Source organism: Podarcis gaigeae, assembly GCF_964106915.1.
Source record: "Podarcis gaigeae genome assembly, chromosome: 12".
NCBI lineage: Eukaryota > Metazoa > Chordata > Lepidosauria > Squamata > Lacertidae > Podarcis > Podarcis gaigeae.
Window position 1 is genome coordinate 18,447,095 of NC_139688.1, and position 26,539 is coordinate 18,473,633.

At 40.7% G+C, this 26,539-nt stretch overlaps 1 protein-coding gene across 6 annotated transcripts in view; it reads left to right on the plus strand.

Moving 5' to 3' along the window:
* The window catches only part of PARD3 (par-3 family cell polarity regulator), a 563,676-nt gene that overhangs the window by 260,317 nt on the left and 276,820 nt on the right, over nucleotides 1-26,539 (plus strand). For all 6 annotated transcript variants that reach the window (XM_083704625.1, XM_083704626.1, XM_083704622.1 and 3 more), the window contains one exon: nucleotides 9,659-9,790. In XM_083704625.1, the coding sequence (XP_083560751.1) occupies nucleotides 9,659-9,790 (132 nt within the window). The remainder of the gene's footprint in view (nucleotides 1-9,658; nucleotides 9,791-26,539) is intronic.

Consider the following 26,539-nt stretch of genomic DNA (forward strand, 5'->3'; position numbering starts at 1 on the left):
TCTTTGTGGCAACTGCCTCTTTTGGATACACTTCTGGAATCAAAACATTAAGATGTTTGCACATAAATTAACTTTTCAGACTAAATTCTAAATCTGCAATTTAATAAGTTTGGAAATATGAAGGGTAAATCAAACCAAACTTTAATTTACTCTGTTGACAGACTTTAATGTTTTTAAGTCCTTGTCAAATGAGAAGGGGAGCTGTACTTTTGCAAGGAGTGAGAAAATGTGTCATAATTGCTTAATTTTTAAGGCAATTAACACAGCTAGCTAATGTTGGGAAATGAAATATATATACAGTAGGTATATATACACACTTCTGTGAAGGAGATTATATATATATATATATATATATATATATATATATATATATATATATGCTTTCGTAGATTTTCACGGGTACAGGAATGCAGGTTTTGGTGTCCTCGGGTGTCTTCCCGTGTAAAAGTTGGGGTGTCTAGGCGACGTTTCGACGAGGTCTCACTCGTCATCTTCAGGCTGGTGCTTTCGGCTTCTTGTTACTGGAACAGAGCGGGATCTCAATGTTTGAGTTCCTATAAATACTGTAGAGGGGGTGTGGTGTCTAGCCTCCAATGTTCTGGGCAGAGAGGAAGTTCCCAGGCTAGTGTGCCTTTTCTTCTTTTGTTCCTTAATTACTTGAGAGATACCTTGAGTGATTTTTGAGTGATATCCTGAGTACCACTTAGGTGGGTCATTAGGTGTGGATTAGTTGCTAAAGTCTTTGTGTCTTGACCTCTTGAACTTTGTGAAGAGTTTTCCTGAGAAGATGGCTGTATTGCACTTAGTTGTGCTTTGGCTTGGCTTCGTGTATAGGGGCGAGCTGTGGTTTTGTGGCTTGTGTCAGCCAGATCTGTGTAGGGATTGCAGGGGGGTGCAGCATCCGGAGGTGCCACCATGGATTGGCTACTGGATGGTGTCAGTAATTCATCTGTGGAGAGGGTCTGGGTTTGGGTCTGGTGTGGTTGATTGGTGTTGGCGTTCTGTGTGCCTCTGGATCTGGTGTCAGTTTTTGTGGAGAGGGCTAATTTCCAGATGTCTGGCAAGCGGGATGTGTCACCTCAAACTCTGTAACAAAATCCACCCTGCACTCTGGGACAAATGCAAACAACTAGCCGTCTGGAGAGCTGAAACGGAGACCTCACATAAGACAGACACACACACCAACAAACTCCACAAACTAGAGAAACGCCAGAAGCCCGGCCACCCTCCACAGCAACCCATGAAACAAACAGTACATAACATATCAGACAGGATCCTCACCACAACTGAAACCAAAGTACTCTCCAAAGGTTTCAACTTTGCAGTCGCCCCGAGACGCATCCCCACGGAAAACATCATATGCGGAGTCGAAGCTAGCCTAACCAAATTCAACCCAGATGAAGCCAATAAAATCAGACTTGAAGTCACCAACATCCTCTGCTCCAGCAAACCACCCAGAAGCAATTTACACAAAGAAGAACAGAAAGCACTCACCAACCTGAGGAAAGACAACAACATAATCATTCTCCCAGCAGACAAAGGTAATGCCACAGTGGTGATGAACACATCGGACTACCAAGCAAAACTATCAAAGCTACTCCAAGATCCTGCCTACAAACCTATAAAAACAGATCCCACCACCTATCTGGAAAAAACCACCAAATCCAAAATAAAAGCCTCTCCTATCAGTGAAGAAATCCAGCTAAGAATCATCCCCAGAGAAAAATCATCCAGATGCCCCAAACTCTACGGCCTCCCCAAGATACACAAAGAAGGAACACCACTCAGACCAATAGTCAGCTCCATAGGCTCACCTCTACAAAATCTCGCTAAATTTCTCGCCAAGCAACTTCAGCCCTATGCAGAATCCATCTCTTCACACGTACCAAACTCCTTCCAGTTCATAGAAACAATAAAGAAGCAAAACCTACATCCTAATGACCTACTTGTGAGCTTCGATGTTGTATCTCTCTTCACACAAGTGCCCATTAATGAAGCCTTGACAGCTATTCAAAACAAATACAATCCCCCCGAATACATCTTGGACCTGACCAACCACTGCCTAACCAACACGTACTTCATCCACAATGGACAAAGATACAAACAGATAGAAGGAGCACCTATGGGATCACCCCTCTCACCGGTCATCGCAAACCTGTACATGGAACACTTTGAAACCAATGCTTTAGACAAGTCAGAACACAAACCCAAACTTTGGCTCAGATATGTTGACGACACCTTTGTAATTTGGCCACACGGGAAGGAAAAACTGGATAGCTTCCTCACACATCTCAACAACTTACACCCCAAAATACAATTCACTATGGAAATAGAAGCCAACAACCAACTTCCCTTCCTTGACGTCCTAATCTACAAAAAACCTGATGGCTCCCTAGGACACACTATCTACCAGAAAAAAACACACACCAACCGCTACTTACATGCACAATCACACCACCACCCTGCACAAATAAACTCCGTAGCCAAGACTCTCATCTCCAGAACCAAACGCCTGGCTGACAAAGACCACTTGACAACTGAGTTACAGAATCTCTCAAATGTGTTAATTGCCAATGGATACCAGCAAAACAGGATTACGAAGCTAATCCAAAAGGAAACACCCCCCAAAAACCAAGACACAGAAGAAAACAATGGCATGGCCCTCCTTCCTTATATCAAGGGCACTACAGATAAAATTAGCAAAATCCTCCATAAACACAATATCAAAACAGCCTTTTGCACCAACCAAAAAATAGCCAATATCCTCAGAAACCCCAAGGATAAAATCCAGTTGGAAAACCAAGGGATCTATGAAATACCCTGCAAAGTCTGCCCAGCCACGTACATTGGACAAACAAACAGACGAATAAATGCACGTATCGCAGAACACAAGAATGCCGTCAAAAAAGAAGAAAAAACTTCCTCTCTTTTCCAACACATGAAAGAAACAGGACACGAAATTAATTTTGCAGATTCCAAATTGCTCTTTAACACGGAACATCACCACAAGAGAATAATCATGGAAGCCATCGAGATAGAGAAACACCCTCACAACATGAACAAGCGTGACGACACATCCCGCTTGCCAGACATCTGGAAATTAGCCCTCTCCACAAAAACTGACACCAGATCCAGAGGCACACAGAACGCCAACACCAATCAACCACACCAGACCCAAACCCAGACCCTCTCCACAGATGAATTACTGACACCATCCAGTAGCCAATCCATGGTGGCACCTCCGGATGCTGCACCCCCCTGCAATCCCTACACAGATCTGGCTGACACAAGCCACAAAACCACAGCTCGCCCCTATACACGAAGCCAAGCCAAAGCACAACTAAGTGCAATACAGCCATCTTCTCAGGAAAACTCTTCACAAAGTTCAAGAGGTCAAGACACAAAGACTTTAGCAACTAATCCACACCTAATGACCCACCTAAGTGGTACTCAGGATATCACTCAAAAATCACTCAAGGTATCTCTCAAGTAATTAAGGAACAAAAGAAGAAAAGGCACACTAGCCTGGGAACTTCCTCTCTGCCCAGAACATTGGAGGCTAGACACCACACCCCCTCTACAGTATTTATAGGAACTCAAACATTGAGATCCCGCTCTGTTCCAGTAACAAGAAGCCGAAAGCACCAGCCTGAAGATGACGAGTGAGACCTCGTCGAAACGTCGCCTAGACACCCCAACTTTTACACGGGAAGACACCCGAGGACACCAAAACCTGCATATATATATATATATATATATATTTGCTTTCGTTTTTATATATATATATATAATTCGATTTTATATATAATCGATTTTTATATATAATCGATTTTTATATATAATTATATATATATATATAATTTCGATTTTATATATATATATATAAAATCTTTGGACTTGATAATCTAATGTCTGCTTTTCATGTGGGGATAATATACTCAAAGCCAAATGTACCAAAACAGACATAAAAATAAAATTTAAAGAGCATGTGTGCAAAAGAGAGAGTTTATTATCTTATTACTTAGTGTGTAGGGATTCATTATTTTTATGTTGTAGCAGCTAATGTTTTGGGGGGCATGGGATGGTAGTGGAATGAAACTAAAATCCTATTTTCTGTGTAAGAATGAATTTCAACATTGCTGTTTTTCAAAATGGAAAGAAGTTTTTAGTTCCCAGTGATTTTCCCATTAGGACTTACGCATTTCCCCCATGATTGATAACTGTTTTTTGAGAGCTAGTGCGATATATAACTACTGTCCCTGTCAGCAAGTAAATTGGCCTGCTAGGCATTCATGTACCAAGAACTGGATAGATAGGAAGTACACACACACACACACACACACACACACACACACACACACACACACACAGCATAAACTTACACACCTTCCTGTGCCACAGAGTGGCCCTTTTGGGGCAGAATGAATTTCTGCTGTTGTTTCTCTCTCACCACCATTGTGCCAATAGAAGAGGCAGATGATGGATTAAAATTTCTATTTGGCCCTTTTAGAAAAAGGAGTTGCCCACTGATCTTAAAATGATAGGATTCTTAAAAGTAAGGAATAGAACATGGGTGGGGAACCTTTTGCCTTCCCCATACTGCTGAATTGCAACTCCCATATTCCCACTGGCCATGCTTGGCTGCTGGGTCTGATGGGAGGTGTAGACCAGAAACCCCTAGAGGGCAAAAAGCTCCCCACCCTGAATTAGAACTTGGCCGTTGTTGTTGCATTCATTTGTTGCCTTTTATCGAGAAAATATTCCAAAGTTACTTAGAAATACATAAAATTTAAACAGCAAAATCTAGTGGGCAGAATTCCTGGAGTGCTCATCAAACAGTGTCAGCGTGGTATAGTGGTTAGTGTCAGACCACGACGTGGGAGACCAGAGTTCAAATCTCCACTTGGGCATGAAGGTCACTATGTGAGCTTGGGCCAGCCACTGCCTCTCAGCCTAACCTACCTAACCCACCTCACTGGATTGTTAGGATCAAAATGCAGAGGGGCGGAAACGTGTGCAACTGTGAGCTCCTTGGAGAAAAAGGTGGGACAGGAAGTGTCCAAGTGTAGTACTTCACCCAGGCTTATGGTGGCTTGGCCATGTATTGCTAAGCCCTGGTTTGAGCATAATGGCCAAATGCTGCCACAGGGTTTTTAGAAGCATAATGTGATCATAATGAATACTGAGAAAGAAGTTGGAATTGATTCTTCGGTGAGTTTCATCTTGACTGACTAGGATTTGCAGAGCAGATATAATGCAGATGGATTATTTTGAATTATTGTCTACATAAGTAGGCAGTATTTCTTGTGGTATATGGTAGTTTTTCCTCTTTAAAATGCACCTGGGGGAAACAAACAGTTTTGTGTCTCTTCATTTTTTTGGTCTTATTAAACTACCAGCAGGATTAAAGCCCAGCTCGTGCATTGTAATTACACTACATCAATCACCGTATGCTGTTTTGTTTGTTTTGCATTATCTTTATTGAGATTTTACTGTGAGATTAATGAGTAGAGAGTGAATTGGGGGGTGGGAGTGGAATTCATCAGAGCTCTTGGGGCCTGAGAAATAACAATGTGAACTGTACTTAAGTTGAGAGTTTTTGGTTTTGCATGTGTACATACAAAGCCAAGCAGCATTTCATTTGTGATGGTTCCTTTGTAAATAAGATAAAATGGCTGTGGCATTTTGACTTTTACTTTATTCTCCAGGTATGGTTCAGATTCTCTACTGCCGACTGTCGAAGCAGAATATTGGTTGCTTAGTGGAAGAGCCATTTATCACCACTGACCTTAATAATTGCCTTTTCTGTAAAACTTTTTGGCTTTAGTCAGTTTATCATTCAAAAGTATCAGGGAAACACATTTAACCTGGGATGGTGAGCTTTTTATGAGTGTAAGGGCACTGGAGTTAAAATACAGCACTGGCTTATGAAAGGGTCTGCTATCTTCTCACAGCATTGCTATCTAATCCTCTACTCTTTATGCGTAAGAGATTAGTTTTACTCATAGATCTGCAGAGGCAGGCAGTTTTGAAAGGATTTTGATAATCAGGATGGGGAACAAGTGGTCATTTTCCCCCAATGTCTTTCTCAGAATGCAAATTTTCTGGTCCTGCTTTTCATCGAAGAATCTGAGATAAATGCTTTCTCCCCATCTTGACTCCCTAATTATTAGAAATAAATTATTATTTTTAAAATACTCTTCCTGTTTCATCCTCCCTTAACCATTTTGTGTTGGAGCAATCTTTACGGTGGTGTACATAAAAGACTAATAGATCCTTGATATTGTGCCATTGGAGCTGGCCCCTCTCTTATGTATGTCGTGGGGACATCACCTGTCCTGTCTGCTTTAGTTTACAAGGTCATGGCTCTAAAATCATCTGGAAATAGGCAGAGTGTTAAATTGCACTGTAGAATGATAAAATAAACTGAATCTACCCAGAGGGGAATAGAGACTGCCAAGCAATGGTGTCCGTCTCATTTAATATATACAAACACTTGTAACAAGTCACTCGCTGACTGACACAATTAGTCTCTATGTCCCCATTATAGAGGAAGCCTTGAAACATGTGCCTGACATGCTGAGTAAAGAGAATTTCTCCAAAGTGGCCTTTGTCTCAAAGGTCATGATGAAAATTGCTGGGGTGGGAGTTGTTGTTGTTTAATTGCATATTGGTCCTTCGACTATTCTCACCTGTATGTTAGGGGAAACCTGCTGATAGCATGATGAAAAGAGTCTGTCTGTCTGTCTGACTGTCTGTCTCTCGTTGCTGGGCAGAGTGTAGGAACGGAAGACAGTCTCTTCCGCTGTATGTACTATTGTACTGTACTTTTGCTTTTACTTCTGTCTGTTTCCCTCTCGGAGAGAGAGAGAGAGAGGAAACACCATGATTCCTTTGTCTGTACGTAGTGTGTAAATAATTATGTAGATTAGCTCTACGATGTCTCATGCTTCTTGCTGTGTTATGCTAGAAGATTAGTGTGCATATATCATTTGACATATGTCTCTGAAGCACACTGGAGAAGAGGGGAAATGCCTTTTCCAGAGCTGCGCATACCAGAGGACGCTCAGAGTTTGGGGCTGCAGGGGCACCCCCAGCACATTCTCCAACAACCAGGACTGCATGATCATCCAAACTCCCAGAGAGTTACTCACAGCCACTTTGCCTTTCCCAGGTCTTTTGAAATCTTGTGTCACACTGAACTAAGCCAGGTTTTGACTGAGCATGCCATCTGAGCCAGGGCTCATGGTTAAGCTCTGTCTGGGAACCTGCATAGTTGCACCATCCTGGTAAGCGATTGTTCACATTTTTGGGGAAATATCCATGCAGCAGTGCAAATAATATGGTTCTGGATAAACAGCTGGTAGAAGAATGTTCCTAACACCCTTCAAAAATCCAGAACCAAAAATCCTGCCTGGACATCCCTTCCTCCTGTCTGCTTCTCTTGACCTGCGACAAACATATAGCCCAGGAAAACAGCATTTATAACAAATAAAAAACTTGCATGTTCAAACATCAACACTGTTTATAACCTACACATCAAATAATTGTCAGAATGAGATCTGTATGGCAAAGCACTAATCTGTTCTTGTTTTTGCTTTGCCATATATAATATCAACCCTACACAGAGTCCCACCTACTTACCCGCTGTGGGATATGAATAATATGCCAGTAGGAAAAATAATTTGGAACACAGAGAAACTCTAGTTAGCATGTCCATACTGTCTCATCACACAAACAGAAGAAGAACACTTGCAGAAAGTTCTTGTTGGAGATGGAAAAGTCCATGCATGAGAGCCCATGAGCAAGGGACAGAATGCAATATTCACAGCTCATTGGTGGTCCCCAGGTTCCAGATTCATTTTTTTGTCTGCCCTAGCTCCTGTTAGCCAACTATAATTTGTCCCCCCCCCCTTTCAAAAGTTAGAGGCTGTACAAGGTCTTGTACTGAGATTACAAATTATTTGGTAAGACCTAGTTCTCACTGGGTGGTCAACTTGTGCCAGGGCTGTACTATTTTAGGCTACATGTTGCTGCTTCATATGCAGAGAACTCATTAGAAATCTTCCTACATCTTTATGTGGTACAGCTCAGTGGGAATTAGACCTTAGCTCTTACACAGAAAGACCTAACCTTCTACAAAAATAGGTTGTAGTCCATAGTTAGATGTAGAACTGAAATACATATGTGTGCTTTGAGATTCCCATTATTGTTCTGAGATAATTTAAAAGTAGCTGTCTGGAGGTTTATTCTTTGCATAGAATAGGATTATGTAGCCTTGTTGAAGAAGTATGTATAGAAAATGGTAATTGCCAATCAATATAGTAGTGGGAGTTCATTATCCACCCGGTCTTCCTTGCAAGGTTGCTCATTTGTTCAGTCAGAGAAGCCGGGGATCTGTCATATGACAAGGTCACATCAATAAATTATGGTTTAAAGTTGTTTTCCCTCACGTCAAGTCATATTTCTTTTTCCCAACTGTGATTTTGCTTTGGCTTTGCACCACATCAGATGATTTAAATAGTTGCTGTTGGCTCTTAGCAGTTGCAGATATGTTTTTGACACAAAGAGGAAATGGAACGAGAAGCAATATTCTGCCACACACCTGACCTGCTGCTTTCTGTCAAGGCCTTTGGATGACTATTAAATTCCAGACAGCTCCCTTTCCACCATGGAGGGCCTTTTCCGTGACTTGCTACTTTGCCTCTTGTTTCCCCATTGTGCATTTTAATAGGACCTTAATCCTGTTTTTATATTTATTGTGCTTCAGTCTGGGGACCAGAACCCCATATGTATCAGAGAGGGCACACATAAATAGGCAGAGTGCTCTGTTTATTGCTTTAAGGTTTGCACCCATAGATATATAACATAACACAAAAGAGATTGTACTAGGATTGTCTTTGTCCCAAGCAGGATTGATATCCTTCCCCATTGGCTGGACCCTTCTCTCTTCTCCCAGGATTCAACATAAACATGATTTGAGAAAAACTTGTTTCTGCCCATTCTTTCCCAGAGGAACTGTGTCTGTCCTTTTCTGGTAGCAGAATCCAGGCTTAACCTGTAAGCCAGGATACTCTGCCACATGTTTAAGCACTTCAAGATTCCTATTGATTGAAGACTAGTCTATCAGGGTTTTTTTTTTAAAAAAAAATATTCTATATTCTTTTAAAACTAACCCCACTTTCTATATCTCTGCCTGCCTTAAATCTTAATAGCTACACCTTATTTGAAGCTGTTAGAAGCCCCTGGTGTGTTGTAACACAGGTTCTAACACACTCACTCACCTGCAGAGTTTGCTAACACACTCGCCATAGCGTTTGCACCACTGCTATAACTTTTTAAAGAGAAGGTCCATTTTGCACATGAGTTTTCCGGAACTGCTGTAGGGAAAACATAGCAGCCTGTGAGTGTGCAAATGCATATTGCATTTTAACAGCCCCTAGGACACACTGGCTATAAAAGTGCCACACGTAGACTTGCAGTGCTAGTGTTCTATAGAGACCTAAACTTGGAAATGATACATTCTGTTTCATTTCCAGTCTGTCTCTGGTGTGTCGTTCTTTTGAAAACCTGCTGCATGGTTAGTGCCCTTAGACAGTGTTATTGTGTTTTGCTTTTAAATTGTATCACCTTCTTCCCTGTTTTTGTTTTGAAACAGAAAGATGAAAATTACAGAAGCCTCCCACGAGACACCAGTAGCTGGTCTACCCAGTTTCAGAGGGACAATGCTCGCTCTTCACTAAGTGCCACCCACCCCATGGTAGATAAATGGCTGGAGAGACAAGAACAGGTAACATGCGTGTCTTTAGATAATCAAACCTTTATTTATGCATGCACCCTTTATTTATGCATGTGCCCTTACCTATATTTTAAATGGTGGTGGTGTTAGTGTGGGCATCCTGTTGGGTCATGTTGGAAGGATATGGTAATATTTTAACAGAAAACAAGTTGGATGCAAGTGCATTGGATCTAGCAGGGCTTGCCACCTTTTGGGCCCATGTTCACATTTCAGACTGGAGACACTATTGTGAGCATCACACAGCACACAGGCTGCAGCCAAGCACACATGGCAACCTATTCTGTCGGCTAGAATAGAATGTTTTTTTTCAAGCCATTTCAGGGGCGTGTGAGGAGATCCTGTGGGAACCAGGGTATGTCCCTGTGGGTGCATGCGTGCCAATGAGTGCTGTGGTGGTAACCCTTGGTGCATAGGATGGCGAGTGTTTGAGCTGAAACACAATATTGTGCAATGCATCTGTTATAGGACTGTACTATTACAGACTGCAGGTAGGGTAATTTCCATTTGATAACCCCCCCCCCCAAAAAAAATCCCAGCACATATACAACTGGTATTTATGGATTAAGGCTTAAAATCCTTCTATCCAGTGCTATTTTTCTGTTAAATAAAGAGGTGCCAGTACTCAGAATGAACACCTCACTTGTTCTCTTATAATGGCAATGGGTACCCACCTGAGAGGTGCTGGAACTGAGTGAGTTCCGGCTGAAAAAAAGCTCTGCTTCTCTCTGTAATACTGGCTGAATTTAGTTCTCTTCCTCCTGATACAATGGGCTGCAATGAGACCAGCCTTGCAACCAGCCAGGAGATGTTTACATGGGAAAGCATTCAGGTTTCAATTCCCCATACACAGTCTGAAGTAGTACAATGTACCAATACATGGATTATATGAGACTGCTGTACAGTACTTCTGGCATCTTAAAGCCTGATTTTGCAGAGCTGATGCTCAGAGTGAAAATTCTGTCAGCTGCCACCTAGTCTATATTATTGGTTTCTTATTGTTAACACTAAATTAGAAATCCATCTTTCAAGGCAAGTTGAACTGGGAGTTTTTAAGAGTGGTCTTTTTTTAAAAAAGGTATTCCATTTACATATTTCTAATAGCTTTGCATTTTGTGCATTTCCAAGCCCACAATTGCTGTTGAGATCAGCAGTGATATCAAAACATACTTGAATGGTGTTGCTTAACAGAGCGATCTTTTCACCTCTTTTTCTGAGTATCTTTTTTGTGTGCGTGGGCTTCCCCCCCTTAAAGATCTATTAAATTTGATGATAATGAGTCTGTATGTACCTAGAAACGAAGGATCCTTTGGTGATTTCATATCAGTGGGGTAATTAATTAAACTGAAATTGTTTAACAGGGCATGAACAGTAGAAGCAAATCTATAATGAGAGCAGAATGGAGCATAACACTGTGGAGGGTGAGGATGAGGCTTGTAAATGATAGACCAGATGCAGGGAGAATTCCTGGTTTTAACCCTTTCCCTCCCCCTCCCTATATGTTTTAAATATTTAATGCATACTTTTTAAAAGTGTTTAATATACTATGTCTGTCTTGCATTTGTTTAGTGGAATTTGGATTACTTAACAAATTTATATTTAAGGTGCTCTCTCTTGTAAACACATTGGGCCATTTCTGGTGGTACTTCGCCCTGTGACAGTTATGGTGTGTTCCCGTCTTCACTTTTCCTCCACCCTTCTTATTTTTCTCTTCACCAAGGGGTGGACTTAATTAAACTGGAAGGTCCTGCATTAACATATTGGAGAAGTTATGGGAAGGAAGAGAGGGAGCCAAAAAGTTTCTCCTGAATTAGCTGTGAGGATATAGGGTCTCAGGGGTGAATTTTCATCTAAGCAGACATACTGATTACTAGTGTGCACAGCCAGTGATATCAGTCAGCAAGCTTGGCCACTTGCTATGGCCCAGATCATTATCTTTGCCTTCCAGGCGTGTTCTTAGATGTGGGTGGTCTAATCAGATCAGATGCAGTGCACACTGTTTCTAATCTGGCCAGCACCCTATTTGATGCGAGATCACTTTGTATTATTGGGAGCCCTTTTTGACTTACTCTTAAATGTGCTCAAGTTTGTTGATGATGCCAAATCATCCTCAAGGATTATCTCCAGACCTGGACAAATGGGAAACAAAATAGCAAATGAGATTCATTGTAATAAGTGTAAAATGATGCATGTTGAAATGAGGCGAGAAACTTATACATATGTTTATGGGAAGTCAATTTGCTGTGACAGTTCAGAAAAAAGGTATTGGGGTGGTGATGAATACCTCAGTGCCTGCAGTGGCAGTGAGAAGGAAGAAAATTCAGCATTAGAGATTATTACAAACTGGATTGAAAATAAAATGGCTTGTGTCATAGTGAATTTATATAAATCTGGGGTGGAACTGTGCTTGGAATGCCGTCTACACAGTTTTACTCTCCCTATCCCATGAAATTTATTTTACTACTCGAATAGGGCAAGCAAAATGAGCAAGGACTGGAACATCTTTCCATGGGGGAAAGACTAAATTATTATTTGTTGTTGTTTTTAAAAAGGTGAATAAGAGCAAACATGACAGAGCTTTATAAAGTTTGGCATGGCAGAAAAAAAAGTGGGAGTGACAACTTTCCCCTCTTTCTCATAGTAATAGGAATTTTGGGCACCCAATAAATAGACAGACAGTGGATTCAGAACCCATAAAATAAAATACTACTTTATGAAGTGCATTGAATTCACTGCTGTAGAAGTGATTATAGTGACCGTTGTTATTGTTTAGTCGTCTTAGTCATGTTCGACTCCCTGTGACTCCATGAACCAGAGCATGCCCTGGAAATACTCACTTTCTTCTCAAAGCTTCTCCTTTTTTATGTCCATGGAGTTTTCTGGGCAAAATACTGGAGTGATTTGCCAGTTCCTTCTCCAGGTGGATCACATTTAGTCTAAACTCTCAGCTATAACCTGTCCGTCTTGGGTGGCCCTGCACGGCATAGCTTATGATCCATGAAGGGGAGTTACTGGCTTAAACAACTTTAAAGAAGGGTGTAGGAACATAGGAAGCTGCCTTACACTGAGTCGGACGATCGGCCCATTTAGCTATACTGACTGGCAGTGGCTTTCCAGTTTCAGAGCAGGGTCTTCACCTGCCTAACCTGGAGCTGCCAGGGATTGAATTTGGGATTTTCTGCATTCAACACAGATGCTCCGCCACTGAGCTGCAGCTCAGAGAAACTCAGGTGGTCTAGGTCTATCAACCATTATTAGGCATAGTAGTTAAGTAGTGTGCCCGGGGTGATGGACTTTGTGTATCTATTTTGGCAAACAATGACTTTACACCAGGCCCGCTGTAGTGTCTTAGTTGTTCAAACTAGGCTTGCTCTGTGGCAAAAGAGTACTTGCTTTTACTTAGCTTGTCTATGCTTTATAAATGATGAGCCAATGCTGACCCAAGCAAATGCTAGCCACAAGCAGGAGGTTGCACTCATCCAGTTGATCCCTGGAACCCATTATAGGATCTTACACAAACAATGCTTGTAATTCATCTATTAATCATCCAGTGTGAATGAATGGGAGCCAGCCAGCAAGCGTATTTGGCTTGTGGTGAACTCAATATCTATTTCTGTATTTTCTGCAGAGGATCAGGCTTGTCTCTTTTTCAGCAAGGCCTAATTAGAATCATAGAATTATTGTAGAGCTAGATGACCCCAACAGTCATCTAGTCCAACTCCTGCAATGCAGGAATCTCAATTTAAGCATACATGACAGATGAGCATCCAACCTCTGCTTAAAAACCTGCAATGAAGGAAGAGTCCACCACCTCCCGAGGGAGTCCGTTCCACCCCTGTGACTTGGCTTTAATCCTGCAATGTTACACTAAGTTTGTACAACTCTGGATGCCCCAGGAAACTCTCTACCTATGTTTTGTGTTATGTAATGACACTCAAGTCCTGTCTAGTTGTTGTTGGGTTTCAACTCCTATCAGCTCCAGCCCAATGATCAGGGATTATGGGAGTGATATTCAAAAATATCTGGATGGTACCATGTTATCTATCACTGTACTAAAAGTTAGTGACTGATGCAAGTTCACCCAGTGAGTGGGGATTTGAATTTGGGTCTTCCCAGTTGTAGCCTGACAAGACAACCAGTGCTCCATAGTGGCTCTTAAATTCACAGCATGGAAGTTCTATTTTGTGGGAAGGAATAAGAGACTACATCTTCTTTCCTCATTTTGCAGTGAATTTCAGATTTTTTTTTCCACTGTCAGTGCAGGCTCTCCTAGCAGATTGTCCATTTCTTCAGCACCATTATGAACAAACATGCATAAGGCTGCAGAGAGGGACTTATTAAGAGAATAGAGCTAGCCTTTATATAAAGAAATTGCTGCTGTTCATTACACTACTCTGGACCTCATCATCTGATCACTGAAAAAGCATTTGAAAATGTGTGTGTGTGCTCCTTTGTCCACTCAGGTGCATATTATCACAATTTTCAGTAATGTAAAATAATTGGAAGCCCATTTTTTGAAGCCTGGTGAACTAGAGAGTAGCATCTGTAGTTGCTGGTTAGGAAAATATGCTTGAATATATGTATTGCCCCACATTATATAACAAAGCACACTTGTTGAAGAAAGCATGAATGCTCTGAGATAAAGGTTTTCTTTAATTCTACCCCATAAAATGATGCATCCTAGATTAGCTTCTTTGCCATTCTTGGCTGCAAATATGTTGAGCTCATGAGTTACAGAATACACAGGCACTCTGTATATTAAGGGTGCTTGTGTATTCTATAAGTCATGTAAAATTTTATAGATCTCTTCCAGGAATGACATTAGTGGTGTATAATAGTGTTTAATTCTTCAGAAATAATTTTAAGGAAAGAGTGATGCAGTCTTTTGTACCTATTACACAAGCCTGTTGTGAAAAACACTACTTGCTTTAGAAATAACTACAGTATATTGCCAGCTTCATATGCAGTGAGGAGACTGGCTATCCAAATGTCGAGATTCTTCATGCAGCAGTTACAGATCCAGAGCAATAACCCAACAATCCATCATATTCCTGCAAGGATCAGATTGCAGGATAGCCTACTGCAGCTAAGTGGCACACGCTTGATTGTTAAAACCAGAGAGAGGTACACTAGGAGCAGCTAAATGCTATCCCTGGGTGAACTTCTCTATTTTCTAGATGCTGAGGAGAACTGAAGCTTTTGAATGAGGTCCGAGGTTCCTGGGTTGTTCTTTCTTTACCTGCAGGAATCATATCTAGTTACCTATCTATGTATCTATATGGTTTTTTATAATCTATGGGCCCTTTCTTCATTCTGGAGGAATCTCAGACAGACCTATTTAGTGAAAGTTAGTATTGAATTATTGACTAGAATATTTCAGGGGTTGCACTTGCCAAGTGTCTAGTTTGGGCTCAGCAAAAATGGCCCCTTGAAATGCTGCAAAATTGCATGCTTTTTCAGGGAAACCGTCCCCCTTATAAAAATGTTTCAGAATACTATTTTCTGAGAAATTGAAGCTCAGCTCTACTTTGAATATGTAAGTCTGCCTCCCCTGCAATGCAATCTCCACCTGTTATGACAACAGAGAGCCTTCAGAGCACAGAAGCTGTAGTGTCAGTGATGTTATGGTTAGAAAATGCATTTTTTCTCCTTATCCAACTGTGTTACCACAGGCTGGCGATACAGCAGCTAATAGCCCTGGCCAGTTTAAGCAACCTGAGAAGAATATTGCTGTCATTTAAACAAGTGTGTGCTAAGGCAGTAAATTCACCACCGATCACCAGCTTCCAAGAGGTCTATTTAAAACCCTGAACCACAGTTTAGCATTATAAGTATGAGCCTTGGGCTTGTGTACTCTCCCCTATTGCAGTGTGCATGACATGGGAGACAGGGAGCCGAGGTGAGGTATTTATTTATTTCATTTATTTACTGGCTTTCTACCAAGAACCCCAAGGTGTCTTACAGTTCTAAAGGGCAAAGGCAAATAAATGATATAAAATATGAAGATGCTTCTCTTCTTTCTCACATGGCAGATGGTGGCCATTGATGGTAGTGAGTGAAGGTGTTGGAGGGCAAGCTCTGTGTACCACAAGGCCTGTCCTGCACTCTTGAAACTAGCTAGTATGCTGCCCTCAAGCACAGTAGAGGATGTTGTCCCATCACCAGCATTGAAGTCCATTTCAGCTGTCAGTCCAGTTGGCTTCTGTATGCAAAATGGCTTTGCTTTAGGCAACAAAATGTATTGGTCCATTCCTGTACATAACTTACATAAACAAAATTTGTAGATAATTAAAACATGGATCAGTAGACAATCTGAAAAGGTGTGTTGGGTTGAATACGAGTCTTTTGGAGCCAAAAAAGCAGGAGTAATTTATTTAACAGCTAGAAACAATTTCTTTGTCTAAACAAAACTATAGTTCACATGCATACTTATAGGAAAACATTAGAAGAATGTAGAGCACCATATTAGTTCTTCCAATAAGTACAGGTTGTTTTCATTGTAAAAATCCACATGGTAATTGTTTATAAGAGGGCCAGTGGCACTGAAGTGCTGTCAGCCAATGAACTGTTTACTTTTAAGAACTTGTTTTTAACGAGTCACATTGATCAATCTTTTAAATATGGTTTATTATTATTTTTTCTCACCATTGGGCATATTTGAATTGCAAATCCCTAATTTCCCCCCCTTTTCTTCTTAAAAAAATCACTTTTGAGTCTGTATCATGACTCCTCAGTGAATTTCCATCTGATGTTTGGTGAGGCTGGTTCATAACGTAATGATTCTTCGTTATTTGTATACTCTGAATGTTGCACTGTTTCCTGATTACGTAAATGTTCTAATTCACAGTGCTTAAGGGCACCAAAAGATAAATATCTAGAGTGCTTCAGAATATATGTTTCAGGCTCACAAAATTAATATTTCCACACCTAAAATTATTACAAGCTCAACACTTCACAGTTAGGCCAAATTTTTGCTGTTGTCCCACTGGGACTTCAGCCTAAGTGAAGAGTGAGGGAACGTTGTTGAACAGTGCCCTTAATTACTATAGTGCCAAACGAATGCACAAGTGAAATACATTAGTAGAATTAAAATTTGTCTTTTATTCCCTTGGTGGGTAATACAGTTAATGAATATAGATCTGACCAAATTAAGATAATTTATTTCAATGGTTTACATCACTGTAAAAGTTTTAGTGCAGCATAGACTGTTCATACAAACTTTAAATAGAAGCAGTTCTTGTATCCGTTTCGAATATTGTGAAGGTTAAAAGTTTTAACTGTATTAAAGCAATTCACTTAATTATGTCTATAGAGGATATTGTTTGCTGTGGATTTCTTCATCCACAGTTCTCAATGCCAGTCAGAAGCAGTTTTTTAACATCTATTTAGAGATGTTTCTACCAATGATATGTACTGTAATTCAAAATATTAGCCCATATTTTGACCTCCTTAACAGTATGGCTGGTGCCTATCATAAATAAGCACTCCTTCCTTGCAGGTGACCAGTTACAGATAGGTAGCCGTATCTGAAGAAGTGTGCATGCACACGAAAGCTCATACCAAGAACTAACTTAGTTGGTCTTTAAGGTGCTACTGGAAGGAATTTTTTTTGTTTCATCATAATCATAATAGTCAAACTAGCTGAGTGGCATCTATACCAGCGTCCTCCAATATGGTATCCTCCAAATGTTGTTGGACTCCAACTCCCATCAGTCCCAGCCAGCATGGCCAGATCAGGGATGCTGGTAACTGTAGTCAAAAACATCAGGAAGGGACCAGGTAGGGAAAAGCTGCTCTCACTGACAGCAGCTGAGCTGGTCGGCAAGCATGAGTCTTTTCCAGCCCTGTTTTGACCTTTATTAAAATTTAGCCCGGTGTCCTCAGTTTAAAATTGTTTTTCAGGAATGTCCCCAAGAGAGGGAGAATGTTCTCTTGTCCACCCCACATGTACCTGGAGACTCCCCTTCTCCAATTAAGAGACATATTGGCATTGATTTCAATGGCACACTGTTGGATGCAGTTGCCTGTTTATTAGTATGAAAACCCATGATCTTACAATGAAAAGGAAATAGTCTCCTAGCTTTAGATACACATAGAGGGAAAAGCCACCTGGAGGATTCTTGTTTAAGAAATTTTGGGACAAAAACTGGACAGATGTGTTTGTATTGGCTCTTCATGTGTCTCTGGTCCTGATTTCTCTCTGTTTATCATCCTCAACTGTTAATTAAGGATAGGAGTTCTGATCTGTATAATTAAAATTTTAATTGATTAATTACGCTGATTGCTAATTTTAATGGCTTTCTTTAAACGAGTAAATAAATTGTCTCAGCAATACCCAAGCCATGTGCAGTTATCCCTTTTTGTTTTGTTTCTTTAAATCAGGAGTCAGCAAACTTTTTCAGCAAGGGGCCGGTCCACTGTCCCTCAGACCTTGTGGAGGGCCAGACTATATTTTGAAAAAGAAGAAGAAGAAGAAGAAGAACGAATTGCTATGCCCCACAAATAACCCAGAGATGCATTTTAAATAAAAGCACATATTCTACTTATGTAAAACCATGCTGATTCCTGGATCATCCGTGGGCCAGATTTATAAGGCGATTGGACCGGATCCAGCCCCCAGGCTTTAGTTTGCCTACCCATGTTTTAAATGGTTCCTGCTAGCACTTTGAATAGCTGCTTGCAGTTATGAGTCCAGTTTTTATTTCCAGGCATAACAAGTGTATAGAATAAATTGTTGGGTGCCATGCAATAAAGCATGAATGGCCTGCAAAGTATATTGAGTGAACAGGCATGAACAGAAATCATTCAGATTCAATATTGGGCTTTCTCACATGCAAAGGATAATGGTGTCCCAGTTGTTCAGCTGCAGCCTAATTTTAGTGTAATCTATGGGGCAATATATAAAATTATATAAGAAATAAACAGTATGTTGACAATATTTGCAAAGAAGAAGATGGGAGAGTTTGAGGAGAATTTTGGGAACTTGAAGTCAAGGGTACAAATCTGTAGGGAGCATTGTGGTTGAGCAATAATATAAACCAACTGTGTACACCCTTCTGATGTGTGAGTCCTGTTAGTGCAGGTTATCAGTATCAATATTGGGGAACAGTGGGTGCGGAAGTTAATTTACTGGATAAGTGGCCCTTGGTCATGGCCAATAAAGAGTGAACAACAACAGAAGTCACTCCATGTCAAGAGGTTATGACTAACTTCCTCTCAAGTATCTGACAATATCCACTCTGTAAGTCAGAATGCTGGTGAAAGGCATCATTTGGTCCAGTTCAGTAAACATTGTTCTTATGTGGTGATGACAATGGAAATAACAGACATTTGTTGATGCACTTGCTACTTTTGAGCATAGTTTTTTAAATAATTTATTTTGCCCTGCAGATTGTCTTTATTTAGTAATTTAATAATAATAATAATTTAAAGCATCTTTCTCCATGAGCTGCCTTTTAGCATGACAGCAAGGGAAGAAAATTGATTTGCATTTGTACTTTCTGAAAAGACAGATTGAAGGAATTTCATGCCAGAGCTATAGAAGAAAAAAGTTCTCTTCAGAAGTAATATATTGAACAGTACTTACTTTCAAAAACTATATGTATTTACCAGGAATCAAGTTTTTGGCCCAAACCCCCAAGTATTCTATGCTTGGTTAGTATGATTGACATCTCTCCTCCCCCGACATCCATGCATAGGGGAAAAGTGTGGTCTGAAATGCAGAATGTAATTCACCACTTTTTGATTTTAACACATTTATAGAACTCCAAAAGAGGTAAAACAAAACATGGAAATAACTTAAAATAGATGTAGATAATATAGACACACATGTGTGGTTACATACATGATTTATATCCATCATGTTTCCCTGCCAGACCTAATTCAGTTGCATAGAATGCCTATATTTGGTCTCAGCTAAGTAATTCTTTTGCATGAAAATATTGTTTGTCCTTACATTCCATTCCAAGATGATGATATATTTGGATAGTTGTGGGAGCGGGGGCATTGATTAGCATCCACATGCAACTGCCCACTCATTTTCTAGTCATTCAAATAGTTTTCATATGTGTCTTACAACTGCAACTATTTTAAAGAAAAGAATCCTTGAGCAATATTTAAAGGAAAAAAGGTTTTCAAGGACTTTGTAACGCACTTTTGAAATGCCCTTCCTTTCACATTGAGCTGTCGTTCATAATTCTTTGCTACCATTGTCCCTTGATCTGTGTCTGTTGCTGTTTCAGTACAGTTTTGAAATTTCCAAGTTTTCTTCTATTCCTTTGATAATCATATCAACCAGTAAGGCAGGAATCACCAGCATGATAGCTAAAAGTGTCAGAGTGCTCAATGGTATCTTCTGTGGCACTCACAAAAATATTAATCAATATTCCCTTAAGAATCCACAATCCATGGGGGGGCTACTTGTTCTTCCTGCTCTGTTCCTGCTTGCACTGGCTCAGCATCTCCTACTACTTTTAACAGATGTCAAAAACAATGGCCCAAACTACTTAAGCTATTTACAAGGCCTGGATGAATAAGAATGCCAGGAAGACCACAAAGATGATGAAGCCCCTCCTCTGGGAAGTCTATTCTATATAACCCTGTGCAATCCCTAAAAGGTGCTGTACTCTTCAGGAAAGAGTGAGAGCGTGGGAGGAGTCAGAGTCTGCCCAAGACAATAACATAGCATAGTTGAGTTCCAGGCTTGTTAGGAGCACTTGTATGCTTGGTGGTCTTCTAGGTTATTCAACAGGAGCCTGACTCCACTTGCCTGATGATTCTTGCCCTCCACCCCTGCCGGCTCCCGCAGCCCCGGGTCTGAACAGGATACCTCTTGGGTTCTTCCCCAAACAAACACTATAATGTGGGCAATATTTTTAAAGACCATGAAATGTTTGTAAAGTCTCCCCCCCCCTGTGATTCAACTCAGCTCTAGATATCTAAAAGCATGTCTTTTAGGATCAACTACGATGTCACATAGCATTTCAAAATTATAAAACAAGATTGTAGTGAAAATCATATTTTGCTGATAGACTCTTTCTTCTTGATAAACATCTTTCCTTCAAGACCTTTTGTGGCGCTGCAGAGGTGAATACATAAACTGTGACGTTCACTTTTGTGGAGTAGCGGCCACTTGGTAATATGTATGATGTGTGGTGAAGTCGGTTTTTGTCCATGAAAGCTTCTGCTACAATGCATTTGTTAGTCTTGAAGGTGCCACGGGACTCCTTGTGTTTACTGCAAAAGATTAGCATGCAGCTTTCCTACATTTTTTCTCCAGATGGTACAGGCTGGGGGCTACATATCTTTTGGAGATGGATCCCATTGGAGCAAACCACAATACACATAGCAGCATGGCCAATTCCAATGGGAAGTTAAGAGCTTGAAACCCAGTAGATATAAATAATAAACACCTGGTAGATGAATATTCTAGCTTTCAAATTAAGTTTCTCAGTGCCTCTTTTGGTACATAGGGGTTCTAAATCATCCTTCTATATGCCACAATAACTTCATGTTCCAGTTTAGAATGCTTGGGCTGCATAAATGTCACACATTTAAAGCACATGACTTTCCCCAAAGAATCCTGGGAATTGCATTTTTAAGGGTTCTGGGAATTGTAGGCCTGTGAGGAATAAAGTTCAGTTCCCAGGATACTTTGGGGGAAGAAGTTTATGAAGCCTTCTTCTCCTTTCTCCTCCCAATAAATGTATGATTCTTAGAAAAGGAAACTGTGATAAGGCCTTGAAACATAATGAACCCACTTGTTTTATTTCATGTAGTTTATATCCCACCTGCCCTGTCTCCCACTCATAGACTCAGTTCTTGACCTCAGATGGATTATTATTGAAGGCCCAACATAGATTGTGTTATAAATTGCACAGTTCAGAAGTTACAACAGAGTTTAGGCATAAACTATAACACTGTCACAACCCCTGACATGCCCCCTGAAGGGTGTGCGTGGGCACAGTCATTCACTTGGTTGTCTTCCTGAGCCCCTGAGGAAGCAAGTACGCACTCCTATGAATAAACTGGGTCTGCTTGTGCCATTGTAGCCATTGCCACATCCTTGTCCTGCTCACTATTTGCTCTAGCCTCAAGGGTGAGGTGTGCTTTACCGTCATGACGTGCTACTGGATTCAACTCAGGCAGCTCTGATGCTTGGTCAGGGCATCAAATGCCTCTAAGGCAGGGCTATCCCAATGACAACCTCCATGTCTGCTTCTACAGTATCTAGACCGGGGCCTCCCAGACCACTGTGCCCCTCCTCAAGATCCAATCCCGCACCCTTGTCTCTTTCCTCCTCTGACCAGCCCTGTCAAGACATCTCCACAGGGTTCATAAACATCCCCCTTTGTCCAGGATGCCACTGTGCATAAACTGCACTAAATCCAAGTGATGTGGTGATCAAAAAATATGAGGCTTAGCATGGCCAGGAAAATTATTTCACCCCACTTCTGTGTATAAATGGATACATCCTATTGCTGAAATGTTAAACTTGGTTATCTGTCCTCATGTCATTAGAATTGCATAGGCAAGAGATCTGCGCCCACCCCTTTCTTTGCATCCCAGTCCACCCTCCATGTGTTTAGGGGTGGGGTATAGTATAGAGCAGGGAACCTGCCCTGCATGTGTGCTAGGCAAGAACACAGCAGGGAGATGAAGCTAGCAAGTGTGACCCCCCTTTCCCCCTTATTCAATACTAATCCTTTGAGGATTGAACACTCCAATAGGGTGAGTACCCACATACCCCATCCTTTTCTACATATGTCAGTGGCAAGCCTTCCAGAATAGCTTTCTGCCAGGAGCCATTTTATTTTCAGTTTCTGGTATTTCTGAACTACACGACAACAGAGTGTTCCCAGTCAGCAGAGGGTAGCAGTGATGGCTTTTAACATACACCATTAGAACTGCATGGTGGCAGCTTTGGGAGATGTTAGCTGTTGGAAAAAGTCAAGGAGGAGAGTTGCTGGCTGTTGTGATTGAGAGCATGCCAGAGATAGTCTGACTTAACTGTTTTGTCCTCTGAAGCAGCCAATTCCCCTCTATTGCTAGATATTTTCCCTCACCAGTTTTTGTCTGACTCATCAGGCATAATAATAAGCTGCATGAAATGCTTAACTTTATCTCTCCCCCCTCTTTTTTCTTCTTTTTGATGGAAAAGAGCAGTTCAGAATGCAGGAAAAAAACTGTTACTGGAGTCCGTGAGGGCATCTTCTTCATGATGGCTTGAGACTCCCTACTGATTAGAATAACCCTCTAGTCAGCTGTGTCATCTGTGGCGCTAATTTAAAGGCCATAGTAATGTCACCAAACAGCTGAACAGCATCTGAAAAGGGAATCTCTTTAAAGCAGATTTTTATCTGCACTTTATTAAATTTTTTCACAGATATTTACATCCTGCCAAATAAACAAGCAAAGCCATGAAGTGAGATGTCGAAAACATTTGAAAGCCTCAGACCCCCCCTTAAATATATCTCCATGGGCACTGAGCCCAAAGCCAATCTCCCATCTCTGTAGAGAAAATTTGCTTTAGCCTGCACGTTTTTCCCATATCCAAAACCAGACTTTTGTAGTGCTTTGAAGTTTTATAGTGATAATATTTAACACATTGCTCCAAGCCAGAGTAAATAAAATATCTTAAAATAACCACAGCACTTGCAACATATCTATTTGAAATTAACTTTTAAGAATCCAGAAGGATAGTGCCGATTATATTACTTTTAATTAAATATTCCTTTTTTATGGATGTATAAAAGCTGCCTCATCCTAGTGTGGAGTAGGAGCTAAAAAAATATTGGAGTGGGCATTTTGCAGTCTGTGGTGATAACAGGCAAATGTGGTTCTGATGTGGTGGGTTTCCTCACGTCTCTGTTGTAGCATTAACTTCTCTTGCCATGTGGGGACTAAAGTCACAGGTTCAGTCATCATCATCATCTCCAAGAACACGGGCGTCAATGTATGCTAATTCAGTGTCCTGTCATTTTTCCGTGACCTGATTTTCAGAAATGGTGTTTGTTTCAGGATATTAAATGCACTGTTGACTCCTGGTTTTAGGGGGCTCTTTGCCAAGATACTTTCCATTGCCTTTCCTCCCTCAGTGAATCTACTGCCTCTCTAAAGCAGGTTCAAGGGTTCTTGTCAGTGGGCCCCATGGTGGGGAGATTCCTGACCATGCAAACCTTTGACTGATTAAATTCCTCTTAAATCCTATATGTAGGATTGTTTTTTTGGGGAAAATACATATGTCTTTCATTTCCTTATATAAGCATTCATAGGATACTTCCAAAAGTAGTCTTGTAAGTACCAATTGAATGCCTACTAATTGGCAGTATCATTTCTTGCTGTTTTCCCAGCTGTCTTTGAGCATAACAAATAGGAATATCCAGCATTCTGTAGTATGCATTATAAGAATATTGTCAGTTGCCATTTAACTAAATTAGATCTTTCTAGCTCTTCAAAATATTTTTTATCCTTTTGAGTGAAAAAAACAAACAAGACTACAACTGTATACTAGTTCACTGGATCTCTGCTTTGCAGCTACCTCAGTTTATATCTTTAAAAAATATCTTGATTTTTAAAAATTGCTTACTCTGGGGAATAATGCACATACTGAGTTGGATCCAGGCATGCTGCTCCACAAATAGAAGAGCTTTTTCTCTTCATGGAAAGGACTCTGATCCAGGGGAGGCTCCTGGTGGAGGAAAGAGAGGCAGTTTTTGCCTATTTCTACCTGGAGCCCTCAGCAACACCTCATGAGCAGCTTCTTAGGGGATTTCAAAGAGCATTGAGGAGGGGGGAGATTAATCAGCAAAAATGATCTCCCTCCACTTCCTCCATGGAACATCCCAGGAGTAGAACCTCTCTCAGAAAACCTGGATCCAAACTTTTAGTTTAGACTTGGATTAGGCCAAGAGCCCATCTAGTCCAACACACTGTTATCACAGTTGCCTACCAGATGCCCTTGGGAAACTTGCAAGTGAAACCAGAAAAACATAGCGCTTTCCCGACCTTTCCCGATATGTTTCCCAGAAACAGGTATTCAGCAGCCTACTGCCGCCAACATTGGAGGTAGAACTTAGCCATACTTAAAACAGTGTTCAATAAATTCTCTTATGATTCTCAGAATTCTTAGTTGAACTAACCGTCTAATATTTTATTTGGGAACAGCCATGGCTATGTTAGTGATTTAACTCTCTACACTCCTGTTGGTAGCAGCTACATTGTGCAACAATTTCTGTTCTTTGAAGAATTATCACTTATTTGTGTTCAGCAGGTTGGGTGCACTTCTCTGCTGTTCTGTTTATCTTGGTAGCTTTTGAAAACAGTGGAAATTATTCTGTAAAGGAGGTTGGTCTGTGTTCTTTGTTCAGCACCCAGCATGACCTGTCTTTTTGCCTCTAGCTGGTGATGTGACCACCCACCCACCCCTTTACAAGCCAGAAGTTACTGTGCTTTGCTGTTTAATTCCATACAAAAGTTTCCACCTTATGCAAGTTTGCGACGTCACATATTTATATGCTTGTTTGGGCAACAAATTCTTTCTTTCGCATTACTCATTGCCAGTGGCATAATCATTGTAAGCACCTAAATGTTGTTAATGTAACAGGTTGGGCCTGATTGTTATAGTTCTTAGGAGAAAAACCATATAAGGTTTTTAACTTCAGACTTCATTGTGGGATTGACCAGTTTTGACACTAGTGAAGGGCACCGTACACCACCTGGCTTGATGCTGGAGTCTCCCTTTTCATTTTAGTGATAGAGTAACACATCCCATCACAGTAAAAAGGGTGATCCTGTGTCATTCAGGCAAGGTCGCTTACTAGTCTCCCGTGTCTGTAGCTGCCCAGGGGAACAAAGCAAGCAAGGTTCCTTATCTGGAACTGTTACTTACCGCAAAGCAAATACCCTACTATGGAAGCACATACCCTTCTGCCTCCTATAGATGCTGCCTCTTACCCTGGCTCATTTCATACTGATACATTTTTGAAGCAGTCATGTCAAGTGCACCATCTTCACCTCTCTGGAAGAGAGCGTTAGGGAACACCATATAAGGTTCAGAGGTAATGGTCTGAACATTCGTGACCCAGAGTTTGTGACTTTTACGATCATTGGAAGAACAATGCTTACAGATAAGCAATCTTTCTTTCTTACATTTTGGATGGAATCCCTGACTGTGTGTTTCCCTGTTTTTCTGCAGTTACACCAGAAGTGCACATGTTAGATTTTAAGGTAATTGTAGTGATTGGAATCGCTAAAGACTCTCAAAGAGATTAAAGGACCAATAAAGTTATTAAACTGAAAGGAGGGAGGGATCTCACAGAATATAACCTTGGAAAGCATGGCGTGCTTTCATCTGATACATTAAACATGGAAATGTATCTGAGAGAGAACAACTAAAAATGCCCAAATAGGCAAATCACAATCAGTTCTGTCGTGTTATAAATTACAAATGGATTTTATGCATCACCTTTTATTTCATTTGCAAAGGATATTTCCTTTGATCTGAGATATTACATTTCACAGTGTGTGGGGTTCTTTAATTTTCTTCCATTTTGGAAAGACTGGCACTGGCAGCATTGCAAGTGCAAAAATCCTTTCTTGTACCTCTTGCTTGTGCCAAGAGGAAGTCCAAGGTGGTTGTACATCCTGTATTTTAGATATTTGTACACTATGTTGCCAGGATAAAAGCGGGTTTAGAAATGTATGCATTTAGATAAACTATGTTAAGCAATAAGTATTTTGTAA